General features: G+C 41.9%; 1 protein-coding gene across 2 annotated transcripts in view; it reads right to left on the minus strand.

Annotated features, from left to right (window-relative positions):
* Positions 1–19,430, minus strand: part of DOCK8 (dedicator of cytokinesis 8) — a 222,880-nt gene that overhangs the window by 162,781 nt on the left and 40,669 nt on the right. For both annotated transcript variants that reach the window (XM_068235948.1, XM_068235941.1), the window contains exons 3-7: positions 18,808–18,983; positions 11,481–11,552; positions 4,785–4,905; positions 2,321–2,533; positions 61–146 (exon numbers count right to left, since the gene is read on the minus strand). In XM_068235948.1, the coding sequence (XP_068092049.1) occupies positions 61–146; positions 2,321–2,533; positions 4,785–4,905; positions 11,481–11,552; positions 18,808–18,983 (668 nt within the window). The remainder of the gene's footprint in view (positions 1–60; positions 147–2,320; positions 2,534–4,784; positions 4,906–11,480; positions 11,553–18,807; positions 18,984–19,430) is intronic.

The raw sequence follows: 19,430 nt of genomic DNA on the forward strand, positions 1-19,430 counted from the left end.
ATGATAATTAAATATTTTGTATATGTATGAGCTACAAGGAAAAATAAAACACTTCCGTACTTTAAGGTATGCAGCTTGACCATTATCCTGTATCCCATGTGTTCCTTTGGACAATCCGGTAAAGGGCGGATTTCAACAGTGTCCTCCTTTAAAACAAAACAGGGTGGAATTATATCAAAACTACCATACTAAATATTGTAATGGAAGATTAAGATTCACACACTCTGACAATTTATTTCAAGAGTCCATTAGCCAGAGGAGAAAGGGGAATAGGGAAATAGTTAGGTACATCTCCCTGAGTCCCACACACAGAAGGCCAATCCCAGTTGTGTTCTGCTAATTTGAGCAGGAAGAAAGCACAATGAAGTATCAAAGGAGGGACAGATGTTAGCTGTTTGAAGTGGCCATCTCTCTGCACACCCTTGCCTGGGTGCCCTGCAACACATTATGTTTGTGTGATGACCACTCCGCACAGCGAATAAACTATAACAATAACAATAATATTTATATAGCGCTTTTCTCCCTGGGTACTCAAAGCGCTGTGACCCTGCATTATGCAGTCTCAAAGGCTAGGGAAAAGAGGTTTTTAGCCTTTTTTTAAAGCTGTCCAGAGAGGGAGCCTCTCGTACTGATTGTGGAAGTGAGTTCCATAGAGCAACTATGGATCTATACTCAGTTTGGTGCCTCCTCCTTTAATAATATACTAAATATAAAGGTGATTAACAAACAGTAGTAAAAAATCGTAAAGCCAAAAAGTGAAAAAAAAAATCAGTTTTAATTTAGGATTGTGTGGCAAGTAGTTAAGAGCTTTTGTGTTTTTACTGACATACAGTCTGTACTTCCTGGAATAAAAGTACACTGTGGCGGTCACTGTGCGATATACCTTGACAAAGGAGTACATGTACAGCATATGATTCAGAAACAATTGTTGGATCTATTCCATGGTGAACAAATAAACATCTGAATTGCTGTCTGGTGTGCCGGCCATTTATTGTATTTTGACGTATGACTGGATGGTGGACAACCAACCTTGGCTGCAGCATTGCAGTGAGGAATTGTGCCTGCAATAATGTGCATTGTGGGTTCTTACTGAGATGTAGTCTGTACCTCCTGGAGTAACAGTATAATGATACTCTGCTACTGAAATTAGATAATTATTGTATTTGTAAACATAGCTACACCATTGCTTGCTCACCTAACATACACCATTGCATTAAAGCAGAGGGTGGCTTACAGGTGGTGTACTCACACCCTCTAAAGATCTTACCCGCCTAATTCAGCATAGGTGTATAAACAGGCTGGTGGTCAAGGCATGGCTGCCTATATACCAATGTCTGCTACCATGAAGTGTTTGATGTATGCGGGCTGGTGGGAAGGACCAACGCGAATCCCAGGGAATCCCGTGGCATACTTCCTGCCCAGCATGTGCTATCCATATGACCCTGTTGGCGCCCTCATATGAGTGAGTTTTTTTTGCGTTGCAGTGCGATGTGGCTGGTGCAACAATGCGTTGCACTAGCCACATCGCACTGCAATGCAAAAAAATGCGATGCGCACCACAACGCAAAAAACAAGTGAAAAAGCAGCCTGAGGCCAACGGGAAACTATTTTACATTTTGCATAGTAAATTGGTCATGCAAATCAGCCATCAAGACTAGCTAATCATACTAGCTGTATGTCCCTACAGTCACAGAATGTTACTGTTCGACCTGTGACAAAAGTAGTACTTTGGTTTCGGCTGCATTTGTACAGTATGCTCCACTTCCATTTGTTTTAAAGGGAACCTGAAGCGAGTAAAATTATTTAAAATTAACACATGATGTAGCTGCAAATGAATATTACATACTAACCTCACAGTCAGTTTTTCTCAGAAGCTCACCATTTTCATTTTACAGTGATCCCTTCCAGTTCTGACAATAATTTGTCGGAACTGAAATATACCAGTTGCTGTCAGTTATATATCAGCAGCTGTCAGTTACAACTGAATGTGCAAGGTCCATGTTTTCCTATGGCTCATGTAGGCGATATTACAATTTAACAGTGTGCTGACCAGGAAGCTGTTATGGGTTAATGGCCATTTTTAAAATAGAGGACGGAGACTTCCATTGATCACAGTGGACAAATGGGACGAGGAGAGGAGAAAGAGATTGAGTAGTAGACTACACAGGAGGTAAGTATGACCTGTGTATGGTAAATTAGACTTTTTTATTTTCAGTTCAGGTTCTCTTTAATGCGTCATTGACTGCAAGACACTTTCTACTCTTGTTTGAGATAATGGCTGATTTTGTAGGCCAAGACATTGTTCATATTCTCTACTTACATCATCCATAGGTGGGCTGAGGGCAAACAGCTCTGTCTGTCTGTTGGCCTTACGTAATTCCTCACTTTGCCTTTCCATGTCCTCCACATTAGAAAACTGAAGGAAGTTCTTCAAACGACTTTCTGGATTCAGGCCACGCAGATCAAAGTCAGTAGATGTAAGGGTATTTCTTGCGGATTCACCAGGTAAGCCTGCAGAAACACTTCCATCGCCCTAAGGAGATACACAGCAACACATTACTGGCAGTGCAACAAAAGAACATATATACTCCTGCAGACAACTGTGTCCTGATTTATTCTATGATGTTTGATGCATGTTGTAGGAATCTTTAGAAACAAGAGATTTATTATATTCAAGCTTGGGGAACGTTATTATACAACTATTAGGGCCGGTTCATGCTGGACGAATATAAAACTGATCTGTGAAACGTATCAAATTTCTTTGGGCATCAGTTTTTGATCCATGACCCTCCGTTCCATTCGCACTAGGTGAATGCGTCCGTCAATTCCGAAAATCACTCCCTTCCCAAACATGTGGTCCATTTAGCGGAACAGGCCGAAGGGTTCCATTCCCCAACAGAGCAATGTGAATGGATCCTATTGATTAACATAGGATCTGTTCACATCCGTTAGGATCCGATCTGTTACGGTTTGCTAAACGGACCGCTGATTATAAATGTGCAGGCTTTCCAAGGAAAGATTTATATTTGACCTCATACCAGAGCTACCAGGATTTTGTTATATTTATTTTTGTTGTTTTTATATTTGCAGGTTATAACCTCAACATGACCAAAAGCAAGACCCATAATGCATCTTGTCAGGGACTCATAATGCATCATGTCTTTAAGTTTTAAAGTGTCCACTATTGTTCTTTGCATGCAGAGGGGAGAGCAGTCAGACGATATTTAAAATGTAGGCAAACAGATTTAAAGGGGACCTGATGAGGGAGAGATATGGAGGCTGACATTTAATTTTAAACAATACACATTGCTTGGCTGTCCTGTTGATCCTCTGTCTCTAATATTGTAGCCATAGACCCTTAACAATCATGTAGATTAGATGATTCTGGATGGCCGAGCGGTGGGTTCAAATCCCACTTCTGACAGCGTTTGCATGCTTTTTAAAGTAATTTCGTTGTGTTTCACAATGATAATAAGTGCTTGAATCCTGAATCTTCTAATCATGTGTTTTATGCGGTGCTGTGACATATATCACACTACCATCCTCATAGTACAGCACCCCCTGTAGCCTCCGCTCTGCTCTCCCGTAATATTCAACTCCGAGGAATGTTGATTATGGATGAGGAGGAAGTGGCAGATCTCCTCCTCTCAGTCTGTCCCTAGAAATGCCCCTTTCACTCCCTGTTTATCGTTCCGATATTAATGTGTGACTGCTCAGTGCGCAGGAGACCTGTGTGGGCTTGGGGAGATTGAGCTTGGAAAGATAGTGTGCTAATAGCAAAGCTCTGCTTTTCTAAATGACAACCAGTCAATGGAAATCTAATGTAGATAAAACGTGATTAAAAGCATGTAAACCAATATTCGGTTCAGGGGTACTTTAACCTTTCTCCTGCAATGGCTTCTGGGAAGGGGCTGGGCTAAGGCAGCCAGTCATCCTCCTTCTCCTGTACCTTGCTTTAGAGATGTGAGCTATTATGTAAACACAGACTTTCCTAAAGGTGTTCTTTCTAGAGGCACTGGAATGTCACATCAACATAAACATGTACTGTCTTGACTACAGGTCACTCAGACTCAAAACATTATACTTTACTGAGATTAGCTCATAGCTGGGAACCTGACAGATACTATTTAGAGACTCTGGCATTCAATGTTATCTCCTTAGTTCTAGTCATTTCTGGCTAACCTCTCAGTCACCATCTTCTCCACTCATTCTCACTTGATGTTCTCTAGCCTCAAGCCCCGTTAACAGTTGCTCTCAGTTATAACTGAAAGGTCAACTGATTTTCAAAGTAAGTCCCATGTTTTAATATGGCACCTTTCACACTTAACGCGTTTTAACTGAAATCTTTTTCACAACGCACTGCTATGGAGAAGGAAAAAAAAACGTACCAACTGATGTAAGTGTAAACAGGGCCTCAGGGGAGGAGACTGTCTCATACAGGAGAAATAGTAGCAAAGCTAGATGGATGGATATTGAACTGGTAAAGGGCACCACCTTTGACATAGGAGAACAGGGTTTAAATACTGGCTGGGGACAGTATCAATTCAGTAAGGAGTCCCAAACACTAGAGGGTGACATAGGGAGCATTCCTGCAGCTTTCAAGTGCTTTGAGTCCCACAGGGAAACGCTATACAAATGTTAGCATTATCATTTAGCTTACAAATATGCCTGAAGACAAAACCTGATTCCTTGAAAATTCACTTACAAAACATTTTTGAAGTCATTCCTTAAACGGTACAATATTTACAATCTTGTTTTTTTCTATCTATGCGTGAAATAAATACCTGTTCATTTTGACTCCCTTCTGGTTCATCAGACTCAAATATCTGCTTTTGAAGGGTTTTTTGGAAATCCTTTCTAGATCCACTTCTGCTAAAGTTGCTTGTACCGGAATTCTCTTGATTCCTAGAAAAAAAGGAAAATCATTAAGTGCGTGTTACTGACCATGTGATCAGAAGGAAAAAGTCTGCATTTATTTAGTGAAGCATAATTGTATGTGAGCTAAATGTAATCTAAGTTCATGTCTCAGGAGCTGTCTGGGGAAACAATGGAATCCTTCAACATGAGACCTACTTTCTTTTAACTTCATTATGTCATTCAGCAGGAGTCTGGTGCAAATGAAAAAGCTGATTGTATACTCATAATTCACAGTATAGGAATCAGACTGGGTCATAGTGAGCATAGCAGCAGTAAATTTGTGTTTTAAGATTTTCTCACGCAAATTAATTATTGGGAATAGAACAAGAAGTTACTTTATCAAGATATTCTAAACTTGGAAGACAAATCAGCATATTTGTACAGGCAATACTGTATTTCTATATAATTATTCAGTAAAGCATTATAAAATGCAACAATGGTGTGCATAATGTGACAATAAAGGTGTAACGATTGTGGAATTCTCTCCGTGGTCAGCGCACAGGACGCGCGCTGACACTGCGGAAATCCTCCACAAGTGTATAATTTGAGAGAACCCAGCAAAAGGTGCAACACACCTGTAGAGGGAAATTCCTGTCGGCAGATGGAGCTGTGGAGTGCAGAGGAACAGATCCTCTGCCCAGCCACAGACGCCAGACAGGAATTGTACGAAGGGAAGAAACGCAGGGCAAGATAGCCCTTAAAGAGAGAGAGTAAAGCGACAGAGTGTATGTGTGTCCACCAATCTAGTCGCCACCCAGCGACGATGAACACACAACCATGAAGATCAGGTGAGAAGGCAATCGCAAGAGATGGCGATTGCTAACAGCGACACAAGACCGAATAAGCACAGAGGAGGAATGTACGTATGTCCACCAATCTAGTCGCCAACCCGCGACGGTGCACACACAACAGCAGAAACGAAGTAGGAACGCAATCGCGAGAGAGGCGATTGCCAGAGGTGACACAAAACTAAAGCAAGACAGGGCACGAGAGTAGCAAAGGCACAGCACATCATACAATGAGAAGATAAGGAAAATAACAAACGCTAACTAAACGCAACCACCGCACTCATTCGCAACAGCGAACGCGTTTACTGCGCGATCTCCGCACGTTAAGCGCAACAGAGACAAGCACGCCTAACTAACCCCCGCCACCCAAACATGAAACAGAGAACGCGCGCGCTTGCTTAACGGTTAACTCACCGAGCCTACAGCAAGCGTTCGTATCCGACAAGACAGGCAGACGGACGGGAGAACAGGATAGAAAAGATCCACTGCTCTTTCCACCAGAGCGAGTGCGATCCAAGTAAAGCAACAGAGCTTAGCAGGATCCACTGCTTTTTCCGCCAGAGCGAGTGCGATCCAAGTTCAGGGACAGGGTAGGAAAGATCCACTGCTTTTCCCGCCAGAGTGAGTGCGATCTGTGTTCAGGGACAGGATCACAGATCAGAAGGATCCACAGCCGCTACCGCTAGGGGCTAGTGCGATCCAAGCAGGACAGGCAGATGAGATAGCCGGTGGCAACCACTGCTCCAGCTATACTCCAAGAAAGCAGATCAGAAGGATCCACAGCCGCTACCGCTAGAGGCTGGTGCGATCCAAGTAAGACAGATGAAACAGAAGGGGCTACCAGTAGCAACCGCTCCACTGGTTAGCACCCACAGACAGACAGGACGATTTCCTATCGACCACCGTTGGCGACAGGTCAATCACAGCAGAGAGGCAACATAGACAAAACAGATAAGCAGGCTAACTGCACTAGAGGAGCTGCCTAGTGCAGTCCCCAGAATTACTCTAAGACAGTGGTTCCCAACCTTTTCCGTCCCGGGGATCACTTTCTGACCATATTTTTCTCCGGGGAATGGCAGGGGGGGTGGGGGGTGGGGGGGCGCAGGTGTTTGCGCGACCTAGTGGACAGTGAGGAGGGAGGGAGGAAGCAGCGCTAGGAGGGGCAGTGGAGGCAGTGGTGGGGAGGGGGGAAATATCCCCCCCTCCCTCACCTGGGACCCCTCCTTCTGCTTCTCTCCCCCTCCATTTAGCGGTGGCAAGTGCGGTCTCGGCGGCGAGGAGAGAGACATGCGCAGAATTACTCACCACTTCCACTTTCCAAGCACCGGCAGCGTCATGTCGTCACAGATCTCCGCCTTCAATGCCGCCCACTGTGTTTCCGCTAATCAGGAAGCACAGTGGGCAGCATTGAAGGCGGAGTTCTGACGACATGACGCTGCCGGCGCTTGGAACGCGGAAGTGGTGAGTTATTTTCCGCATGCCTCCCCACCGCCGAGCCCGCACTTGCCACCGCTAAATGGAGGGGGAGAGAGGCAGAAGGAGGGGTCCCAGGTGAGGGAGGGGGATATTTCCCCCCTCCCCACCGCTGCCCCCACTGCCCCTCCTTCTAGCGCTGCTTCCCCCCTCCTGCGCTCCTACAGTAGGAACAGGTCTGGCGAGAGGCCAGACCTGTACGGCACACCAGGCAACAAGCGGTTGAAAAACGCTGCTCTAAGATACCTATAACAATCCAACAGGGAAGGCTGACACTCCAGAAGTGTATTTAACAAACCGTTATGACCAGCCAAGCCTTCTGGTCAGCAGAAGGCTTTTATACTGCCAGCCCTCAAACGAGACAGCTGGGCAATTTACATGTATGCAAATCCCTCAGCAAAGCAACTCTGAAAGTTGCAAGATGAAGCCAGGTCTCTTTTCCAGAGACCTGCATCTCTCAGACATAAGGAATGGTCAAACAGCTGTCTGCCTGTGCAGCCAGCTGAGCGGATCATTACAAAAGGTCTACCGATTTTGTGGCCCAATCGAGCATCCGATTCTATGAATTTATCAAATCGGATGAGAATCCGAGGCAATATGTCTGCCCAATATTTTGCTTTGATCAATTTTGGGTTGAAATCGGTGGAATGCATTGATTGAACATGCTGGAAAATCTCAGCTGACAGTGCTCAATCGGGTGCATGATGATAATGGTGTCTGCTACCGTGACGACTGAGGTACGCGACAGACCCCTGGCTGCTGCACCCCTAAGTGTAAAATGACTGCCCTCTTACAGTCTGAACAGCATTATGATGACAGATCAAGCAAAAACCCCATGAGAGATCCTGCTGCAAACTTTCTCAGCAGTGCTGCCTTAAATATGTGACCACATTTAAAAATCAAGTTTTGAGTTGCAGACACCCCACTTGACACAATACAGATAACATTTGGGCACTATGGATAAATAATATCAATGTGAATAACCTCCTATCAAAAATACATCTAGTATCCTGGCCACTGTATTGATCCTTTGCTTTTAAAGCTGAGCTCCTGAGACATATCTAAATATATATCACCTGATAGCTGTGTACAGTGCCCAGATCCATATCGAATATGAAAGAGTATACTAAATCTGCAGCTCAAAGAGACCTGTAGCCACATTTTGGAAGGTTGATAGAAGACTATCTCAAGAAGAATCACCTACATATATGCCATTATGATTTGGAGAAGGAGGATAATGACTTGCCAAAGGTTGTGGGCCGAGAAGAGATTAAAGTATTTATATTTGGATACCTCTTGAGATAGTCTTGTATCATTTCTAGTTCTCCTATACACAACAAGCTTAATGCTAGGTACAAATGATGCAATTTTCTGACAGATTCACTGTTCCCATAGTCGGAGCCAGAAGTAATTTCAATGGAGAAACCAACTACACTGACTGCAAACTGTAAGGGGGCAGATGGAAGCTCTTTTAGTTGTTGTCTATCAAATCGGCAACCTGAAGATTTTGACTATAGATGTACATTTACTTCCGACACAAAATGGCTGGGGAGATACACCATATCTGGCTTATGGGACATTCTGTTTTGCTTTCTGCTAGTATACTGGGAGGTTACCAAGCTTCCCCTCTAATAATGCCCCTAGAATGTGGTAGGCATATTAGACTCTTTGAGGGAAAATGGGTAATGTGAACTGTTCAATGCTTTTGGCAAAGCACTGTGCACTATATATTGCCAAAAATACATTTACAAGTGATCACATTAATTGTTAGCAACGTCTGCAAAAATTCAAACAATGTCCTGTTATTAGTCAGGATCAATATGACATTAAAGTGGGATTGTCACCATAAAAATCAAATTTGAACAGCAACTGGTCTGAGTGTGTTAAGTGATAAAGATGCTAATCCTGCATTCAAAACTTTCAAAACTTTTTCTGCTATTATGGTTTGGAGTTATCACATACCTTAGGTGCACTGGCCCTTTAATTGCCATCGGCTGGCAAAACAGTTGCATGTCTTTTAATCTATAATATATTCCAGCTCTTCCCTTTATTTTCCCCTGCATCTAATGACATAAGACAGTGTACTTCCTAGTATAGACCTCAGTGGGAGTGTCTGAAGACTCTGGGAGGAAAGTGGGTAATGAATACTCAATTAGTAAGAGGAGAAAAAAAGAGTGAGGGAAGATAACCAAGATGGAAACTGTCTAGAATAGGATTCTCTGCTTTTCCTTTATAAAATTCACAGGAATCATAATGTGGACAGTGCAATACATCTGTTATGTAAGTAGAACTAGTATTTATCTACTTATACATGTGTATTCTATATTCAGAGCAAGAGATCAGTGTGCAGTGCAATATGATTAAAGAATAAAGCTGGCACTTTATGCCCTCTAGTGGTCTAATCTTTCTCTGCTATCATCTCTCTTGTACTCAGCCACCTTCAGAGTGGTGAAATGATCCAAGACAAAATACAGCAGCATATCACTTTATTACTGCATATATATTATCAGAGCTACAGCCAATATAAGACTACATGCAGTAAATGAAAAAGGCAACATCAACAATATGCTCTAGAAATCTGCATACATTGTGATTTTTTTTCATTTAGGAATGATGGCAACCATACAGTAAAATGGCGATATTGCGATCATTCCCACTGTTACCTGCAGACCCATTAACACAGGGAATGACCTTGTTTTTAAAGCAAGCTGGGACATCTGATAACTAAACCAGCGCTAGATACGTGCTTGAAAGCCTTCTCCTCTCAATGAAGCCAAAAGACTTTGCTAGGAGATGGGAGCAGCGATGATATGCTCCTGTGTGAGTACATCTGCCGTGTAAGGCACTCTGATTTTACAACAGCAGCTGTAAACTGCCCTTCACATCTGCTGGCTGTTTGACTAGAATTTACTCTCTAATAGCTTTAATTGCCAAATAAGAATTTTTCTAACACAAATTTATTTTAATAGATGACACATTAAAAAATAATTTAAAAATAAAACATTATAGATCATCAGACTATGAAATGCATTTTACTAATTTGTCCAACATGGAGATGGAAGTGATTTGCTCATTTATTTGCTGTATTTGTAAATCACTAACATATTTTTCCTTAGACTTTTATACCTTTAACCCCTTAAAGGGAACCTGAGATGAGAAACATCTCCGATTCCATACTTACCTGGGGCTTCCTTAAGCCCCATTATGGCCGTTCGCCCCTTGCCATCTCCCCGGGTGGCTCCGGTCCCTGGCAATTTAGCCTGAAAGCCTGGCCGAATCGCATTTCGTCACGCATGCGTGGCCCGGGGCGCTCCAACGTCGTGCTCCCGTCTCTGGGAGTGTTCTGCACCTGCGCAGTATTACTGCACAGGTGCAGATTGGTCCCAGGGATGGGAGCATGATGGGGGAGCGTGCCTGGCCGGACTGCGCATGTGCGACGAAGCACTACTCAGGCAGGCTTTTGGGCTGAATTGCCGGGGACTGGAGCAACCCGGGGAGACAGCGAAAGACAAGCGGCCCTAACGGGGTTTAAAGGAGGCTCCAGGTAAGTACAGAACCTGAGACATTTCTCATCTCAGGTACACTTTAAAATGAATCGGGGTGAGAGTGTTATGGAAGCTGCCATATTTATTTCCTTTTAAGCAATACCAGTTGCCTGGCTGTCCTGCTAATCCTCTGCCTCTAATACTTTTAGCCATAGACCCTGAACAAGTAATTGCAGATCAGCTGTTTCTGACATTAATGTCAGATCTGACAAGATTGCTGCATGCTTGTTTCTGGGGTAAATTAGCCACTACTACAGTCAACTGGATCAGTAGGACAGCCAGGCAACTGGTAATGTTTAAAAGGAAATAAATATGGCAGCCCCCATATCACTCTCACCTCGGGTTTGCTTTAAACTGTAAGCTCATTTTGGCAGGGCTCTCTCTCCTTATGTATTATTACTACTTTGTAAAGTGCATATAGTCGTGTCACTAACTAACTGTCCCTCAGAGGAGCTTGCAATCTAATGTCATTGTCTTATGTTCCTATTGTAATCTAAGGTCAGTTTTTCATTGACCAGTTAACCTATATGTATGAGACATGATTCATGTGATTAAATTGATCCTTCTACTTGGTATATTGATATATATACAAGTCGACATTTATATTGTCTACTTGTATATTGATTTACCTATATGTAGATACTGTGGAAGGATGTTCTTACATGTAATACAGCTCAGGAGATGTTAGCACTACATACACCATTCTCAAGGCAAGACTTTACGCTTCGTATACTGCCAGCTATGTATGCATACTTACTTTCTGTTGACAATTAACCAGTCCCTTAAATAAGTCTGAATACAGTCTCTGACATGTAGATCCTGTTCCGCCCTGATAAGGTAAGACAAGAAAACAATATGACATTCAGTGAGATATTACTAGAAACAATGTTTCAGGCTACATTTTAATATCTATTAATATCCCTCCTTTTTCAGGTCATCTCTTGCATTAAGCAAGCAATGAATGCACAGATAACATTCCTTTATACTACAGGTGCTGTGTCTGCACAAAGGATTAGCAAGTCTCATCCTGCGCTCTTAGCCACATGGAATGTCTTTGTGTGATGGGTATATATAAAGTTATGCCAAAAAAAAAAAAAAAAAAAAAAGGCTACGGCCACTACTAGCACTTAGTAGCACGCCATTAGTAAATATTTACTAGCAGAATATAGAAAATGGAAAGGTATCTAGGCAATTACTTGTTTTCTTTATTTATGTGCATTTAACATAAACCTTAGAAAATATTCTCTCCCAAGTGATCAATAAAGTGGATGTAAGCCTATTTAAATTCTGTCCTTTCCATCTTTATCACTCTGTATCTCTGATTACAAGTTGACTGGGAAGATGGAAATATCCAATGGATATCTGACAAATGCCTGCCCAGTGCAACACAATTATAGTAAGTGATTATTTGTAGGTTATTGGTAGCAACTGGGAAAAATTGGGCTGTATTACGTAAATGCACAGCATGATAGCTAAATGTATAAATTATGCACTAACCAGCTTGCCCCAATGCATTTAATTCTAATTTTATTGGCTGACATTTGCATGCAGTCGACCATGTGTGCTCTTTACTCTAGTCAGGCAGTGAACCTCATTTGTTGCTGTATTATCTAAAAGGTAAAATTAGCATGGGCACAGGAATTGTACTGGCATTTATGCAACTGACATTGCGCACATTGTACAACTTGTCTTACCAAAGTAACGTATGCGTTACTGGTATAATGCACATTATGCAAGTAGTGTAACATGCGTTATCCTAGCAACCATGTGTTACCTAGGTAGCACAAGTTTTACTATGTGTGCGATGTGTAAGTCATGTCATTAGTAAAATTGATGGAATGGACAGATAATACGGTAAGTAACAGCTTAGTTAATGACGTTGCTGTTATTATGAGACTTCCAGTTAAGGTTCCTAGTTTAAATTCCTAGTTTAAATTTTTTTTATGTTGTACGCATTAAGTGTAGTTATAAATCAGATAGTTGTGTCAAATTGCACTTTTTTTTCGAGTGATATGTAAATGTCAGGACCAACTTAATTGTAATGTAGCATAAATTGAATGTACACTACTGTGATCTTTAATAAAAGTCTTAGAAATTAAAAAGCAGATATGGCTTACTAGCGTACGAGAGGTATCGGCGCAGGAGACTTGGGCGCAGGATACAGCCGGTATATGGCTGATCCTGCTGTTGCACAAGTTCCCGGCCGCGCTAAATACTATTCCCCCTCCAGGCCGCCATGGATGGTGGGGAATGAAATAATTCGGCTTCCAGGAATTGCTGGAAGCCGAATTATTGTGTTTTAAAAGTAACTTCAGCTCCGTATTTCAACAAACCATAGAATCATTACACGCTGATTTTCTCCACATACTGCGTGGTTTTCTGTACAATTCGATCTTAAAAATTTGAACAAAGTGTCTCATCTGAGCAAAATTTTGCACCATTAGTTATTATTATTATTTATTTATAAAATGCCAATATATTTCGTGGTGCTGCACAGCATAAGAAACAAACATAGGGTACAATAAAATACGGGCAATGGTGTATACCAATATACAAAATATAGAATTGGTATATAATACAGAATTGGTAATTACAGTGACAAAAACAAAACAAAAAGAAAACATGATGAATAAAATATATAACAAATTGCAAGACAAAAAAATAATAACAAATTCTAAGACACAAAACGGTGAGAGATCACTGCCTTTGCGCTCTAACTATCTAAAGAAATGGGGGGGGGGGGGGGGACAAGAGGTGGGGTAGTATACAATGAAGCAGGTTATTTCGGCGCAGGGCGAAGAGCGGCGAGCGCTGAAGCTGGATGCCGTCATAGCAGTAATGCTACGATGCGCGCAGGCGGCTGCAAGACCCCTAATTACATCTCCCTCCGAGTTGCGACAACTTTGGAGGGGGAATAGTATTTAACGTCACCCCGGAGTTTAGCGGCAGCAGAGAGAGACGTCATTCAGTGCGCCGTGCGCCGAACTGCCTGGCACCAAGACGCCACATGTACTCACTATACAATATTCAAACCTAGAGGAAGTGTGCTTTTAGGTGATCTAGTAAGCAGTACAACTTGGCCAGAGGGGGAATGGCATCAGGTAGAGCATATGCTTGTTGGAAAAAGTGAGTTTTGAGGGAGCGTTTAAAGATTTCAAAGGTTGGAGAGTGACAGACGTGTTGGAGCATGGGATTTCAGAGGAGGGGGTGAAGGATGTGAGAAATCTTGCATATGTGAATGCAAGAAGGTGATTCTAGAGGATGACAATAGAAGGTTATGTGCAGATCTGAGATTGCGATTGGGTTGCTATCTGGAAACTAGTGAGGCGATGTACAGGTGAGAGAGATTGTGGAGAGCTTTGTAGGTTAGGTTAGGGTTAAGAGTTTGAAATGAATCCTCTCAATAATTGGCAGCTAATGAAGTGTTTGACAGAGAGAAACAGCAGAGGAAGAGTGAGAAGAAGATGAATGAGTCGAGCAGCCAAGTTCAGTACAGATTGGAGCAAAGCCAGCCTGTTAAGGTGCGTACACACGCACTACAGCAGCCAACCATGGGTCCGTCGGCACCTCCCGCTGGGCAGGTTTTCAGCAAACTGTAGTGCGTGTGTATGCACTGTCGGCGGACTAATAAGGCTGTTCCTGAATGACCCGCCCAGAGGAAGGTGCCGACGGACCCGTCGTTGGCTGCTGTAGTGCGTGTGTACGCACCTTTAATTAGTACTCCACAAAGCAGTATAATACAATACGAGATATGAGAGCATGTACTAAGATTTTATTAGTGTCCTAAGTGAGAAAAGGTTGGATGCAAGATGCATTTTTGAGTTGGAGATGACAGGAGCTGGTTATGGAGTGAATGTAATGAATAAAAGAGAGGAGTCAAATATTACCACTAAGCACCATGCTTTGAGACCTGAAGTTATAGGGGTGTTATTAATTTATGGCTATATCAGGCAAAGAGGTGAACAGAGATGGAGGAACAGGATTAGTTCTGTTTTACTCATTTTAAATTTTAAAGGACACCTGAGGTGACATGTGACATAATGATATATTGTGTATGTACAGTGCCAAGTACACAAATAACTATGCTATGCTCCTTTTTTACTTTATCTGCCTGAAAAGAGTTAAAAATCAGGTATGTACGTGACAGTTTCTTTCCAGGTCGGGACCGGCTCTGACTATAGCGTAACCCTCACTGATAAGGAATTACAGCCATAAACACTTTATTGGCAGAAAACGGCTTCTGAGAGCAGAAAAAAGATAAAAAAGGGGCAATAGTTCATAGATTTTAGCCCTGGTATACTTCAATGAATGTGTGATTGAGCAGAGTTCATGAAACAGCAAAAACTTAAAAACTAGATTTAAATATAAAATACAACTGATGGAAAACTAGAAAAGTTATTTCTAGTAGAAGGAGATTAGATACAATAGTTTAGCTCATCATTTTTTTTCACCTCGGATGTCCTTTAAAGAGACTCTGTAACAAAATTTTCAGCCTTATTTCTTCTATCCTATAAGTTCCTATACCTGTTGTAATGTGGTCTGTCTTACTGCATTCTTTCCTAGTTGCACAGTGGCTGTATTATCTCTGTTGTCTAATCTAATCTTCTTTCCTTTGCCGGCTTTGTCAGGTCTGGCAGGAATGTGTTGCTCTACTGTGATAGGATAGAAGTTATACACACTCTCTCCATGCCCCCTGCAGGCTCTGTATGAGTCACAGACTGAGCTTCTCTGAGCCTGTCACATGCTGGTTAGCAGCCATGTTTTTTGTTTGTAAACACTGCCTAAAACTGGCAATTACAAGCCAGGATCTCAGCAGAGAGTGGCAGAAACAGCAAAGAGGGGCCCAGGAGAACATGATGAATAGAATGGTATGCTTTTTATTGTAAGAATTTTAGAGTACAGATTATCTTGAAGTGAGAGGTCATGAAAGAGGATATAGCAGACAAGGCATCAGGAACACGTGTGAGAAGGGAGTTAATTTCTGGGGCTAAGAGGTGCAGTTGTGTATCACTTGCATATAAGTGGTATTTAAAACCAAATAAGTTGAGTAGAGTTGCCAAGACTGTGTAAATTGAAAAGAGGAGAGGGTCAAAGACAGAGACATGAGGTACCCCCATAAACCAAGGATGTGGAGTGAAGATCTGATCTGAGTAAGAGACTGTGAAAAACCTTCCAGAAAGATAGGAAGATATCTAGGAAAATCGAGGCCCTTTATGCCTACAGATGAAAGTATCTGCTAGAGTAAGATGTGGTCAACAGTATCAAATGCTGATGACAGATCAAGAAAGATGAGCATGGAATAATTGCCTTTGGATTTAGCTGTAAGATCATTGACCACTTTAAAGGAATGCTTAGTGTGGTTTGCCTTCTTAAAACAGAAGGTATTTGCGATAATTCAGATTTAAGTGTGTCAGGCCGGATCCACACTATAAGCGCTTGTGTGAGCGCTTGTGTTTGATTAGCGATTGCTGAGTGCTTGTTGAAAAATCACTCCCATTCATTTTCATTAAAATTGCTGTAAAAATCACTGCGATTGCGTACGTGAAAAAATGAACGCATTCGCTGCGCTTTTTACCGCAAATGTAATGAAAGTGAATGGGAGCGATTTTCTGACAAGCGCTCAGCAAGCGCTAATCAAACGCAAGCACACACACAAAAGCGCTTATAGTGTGGATTCGGCCTAACTGTGGTTACTCACAATGCACCACTGCCGAATATGCAAATTATCTCTTTATGCCCCTGAAGTCAGGCTTACATCCAGAACCGCTGGTGTATAGCAAGCGTATAGCTTTGTTAGAGCTGTTTCTGTGGAGAGGTTAGAGCGAAAGCAAGACTGGAACTGATCAAGCAGGGAGTTAGCAGATAAATAATAAACAGTAACCAGATTAAAAATTAATAAAAATCACCTGAGGTGATAGCAGCTGTGTACATAAAAATAATCCAATAATCCAATAATCACAGAGGTATCAAAATCTCACAGAACCTCAGTAAAAAGCCAAGTAGAAACCAGACCTAAGTAAACAATTGATAATAGAGTAATTCACACTTCCATCACATATAACATATAATTTAACCCCAGAGCTGTGAGCAATAATAAAGTGACAACTAAGCCTATCAATAAGGCAGAAATAAATAAATTAAATAAATTGCACAAATCCCAATAATAATAATTACACAGTAAACACTGAAGTACCTAGGAGGAGAGACTGCAAAAAATAGTCTCAACTGAATAAAGAGGTGAGCAGAGTGTCAGTGTGACAAAAAGTGAATGACCACAGATCGTGTGCAAAAATAGATAAGCTATAGGAAAGGTACTGAAAACTTACATGGCAGAGGTAGGAGAGATGTACAGGTAACAGCCGCTCGCCTTAACGCATTGCGCGGGCTCAACCCGCTTCAGAAGGAGGCAGATTGCAAGTGGCGTTCAGCGCTTTTAAAAACCCCGCCGGTCTTCCCCGCTGAGTAAACAGATTCACCCCATAGACGTGACGCAGCCGCGTCATCACGCAGGAGACGTCGGGTTGCTTGGCAACCCAGACGCTCCTGCGCCGTCTCAAAAATCAAACAGCCTCTATGGTTTACCGAGTAAGGGAAAAAGGGGCGCAAGCGCAGCAGGGAAGGCAGACAAATAAGAGAAAGAATAAGGCTTTAAAAAACAAGGTATACCATCACCAAGAACGTTAATGATAAAGTTCAGAAAAGTAATGATTCTATAGAACCTACTACTTTAGGTCGCGAGTAGGGTGGGGTGACTCTTTTAAATTTATTATACCCATATGTATTTTGAAGTGGTATGCAATCATTTTCTTCTTCTTCTTTTTCTTTCTTTTTCTTTTTGTTTGGTAAGAGTCTTTTGTTAGTATTTTTGTAATTAATAAATTATAGCAATTTGTATGCACCCAAGAGCCGATTCTTGTTTTTGTAGTATTTCATTTTGTTACCTGTACATCTCTCCTACCTCTGCCATGTACGTTTTCAGTACCTTTCCTATAGCTTATCTATTTTTCCACACGATCTGTGGTCATTCACTTTTTGTCACACTGACACTCTGCTCACCTCTTCATTCAGTTGAGACTATTTTTTGCAGTCTCTCCTCCTAGGTACTTCAGTGTTTACTGTGTAATTATTATTATTGGGATTTGTGCAATTTATTTAATTTATTTATCCCTGCCCTATTGATAGGCTTAGTTGTCCCTTTATTATTGCTCACAGCTCTGGGGTTAAATTATATGTTATATGTGATGGAAGTGTGAATTACTCTATTATCAATTGTTTACTTAGGTCTGGTTTCTACTTGGCTTTTTACTGAGGTTCTGTGAGATTTTGATACCTCTGTGATTATTGGATTATTGGATTATTTTTATGTACACAGCTGCTATCACCTCAGGTGATTTTTATTAATTTTTAATCTGGTTACTGTTTACCAATAAAGTTTGCATTATTTTTGGAATACTATTAAGTGGTCTGGTGCTTCTTATATTGGGTGCTTTCTTCTCTCCTTTCAAATGCTACAATTACCCAATTAGCACATTCCTCCTAGCATAATATACTACTATTTTAGATGGTGCTTGTCCACAATTGCTGTCTTAGATAAATAATGGCCGTCTACCATTATACAGCTCCGGGTCCTTCGTACTTCCCGGTCAAGTGCTTCCTTATTACTGGTTCTGTTACTGTAGCCCCAGCGGGGCACATGTGCTGCACGTCATACGTGAACCTGGCGAATGTGTTGCGCTGGGGATACAGTAACAGCTGTATAGCGGTAGGCGGCCGGTGTGTACCACTATATCCACAGCTGCAGGAAGAGGAGCATGTCTATCAGTGGAACCGGAGCAAGGGGGAGCGGAGCACAGCAGCAGGATCAGTGTTAGTGTAGTGCAGTGTAACTGATGAGGGCAGAATGTGTCAGTGTAGTGTAGCTGGGCAATGTAGCTTAGAAACAGCTTTGGGAGAAACTGTCCATAAGACGCCCCTGCACCTTAGACGCACCAGGTTTAGTATTTTTTCCCCAGATTTTTGCCCTCTAAACGTAGGTGAATCTTATTGTCCAGAGCGTCTTATAGTCCGAAAAATATAATACTTACCCTTCTTCTGGCATTGAAGGCTGCAGTGTTCTACAGTCTTTCGGTTTGTAGATAAGATCCAGATCATCTTCTGGGAAGTCCCCAAGCTCGTGAAAAAGTTCATAGTTCTGGCTGTTGGTATGTGTCATGAGAAAGTTCTCAAAATCTATTGGATCAACTGCGTCGTAATCTGGAGGCTGCAAACAGAAAAAGGCAAGTAGCTAAAGCATTTTAAAATACTATACTCGTGGCTGTCATTTTGGTTTAGTAACTTACATAAATATTGTTACAACCTACAACCTTAACATACTTATGTTAAGCCTAATATTTTAAACCTATCTAACAATAATGCTGACACATTAGGTTACAAGTATTCTTGGGTAAACTCATATTCCACTATTCTAGATATTGAGGAGAATGAGGGAATCCTTTGAAAAACTATGCAACTCTGAAGCATTTCTATACATTTCTTTGTTGGGTTTTTACATGCTGTTCTGTAATCTCTCCAAAGAAGCAGACATTGTCCAAGAGTTATAAGGGCATATATGGATCTTATAATGTCTCACTATAACCTCCCTCCCTTGTCATTTAAGACTACCCCCTCCACAACTGTCAGGGCCCTTTTGAACTCAGCACCAGTGGTT

This window comes from Hyperolius riggenbachi, chromosome 1, assembly GCF_040937935.1.
Source record: "Hyperolius riggenbachi isolate aHypRig1 chromosome 1, aHypRig1.pri, whole genome shotgun sequence".
Classification (NCBI taxonomy): domain Eukaryota; kingdom Metazoa; phylum Chordata; class Amphibia; order Anura; family Hyperoliidae; genus Hyperolius; species Hyperolius riggenbachi.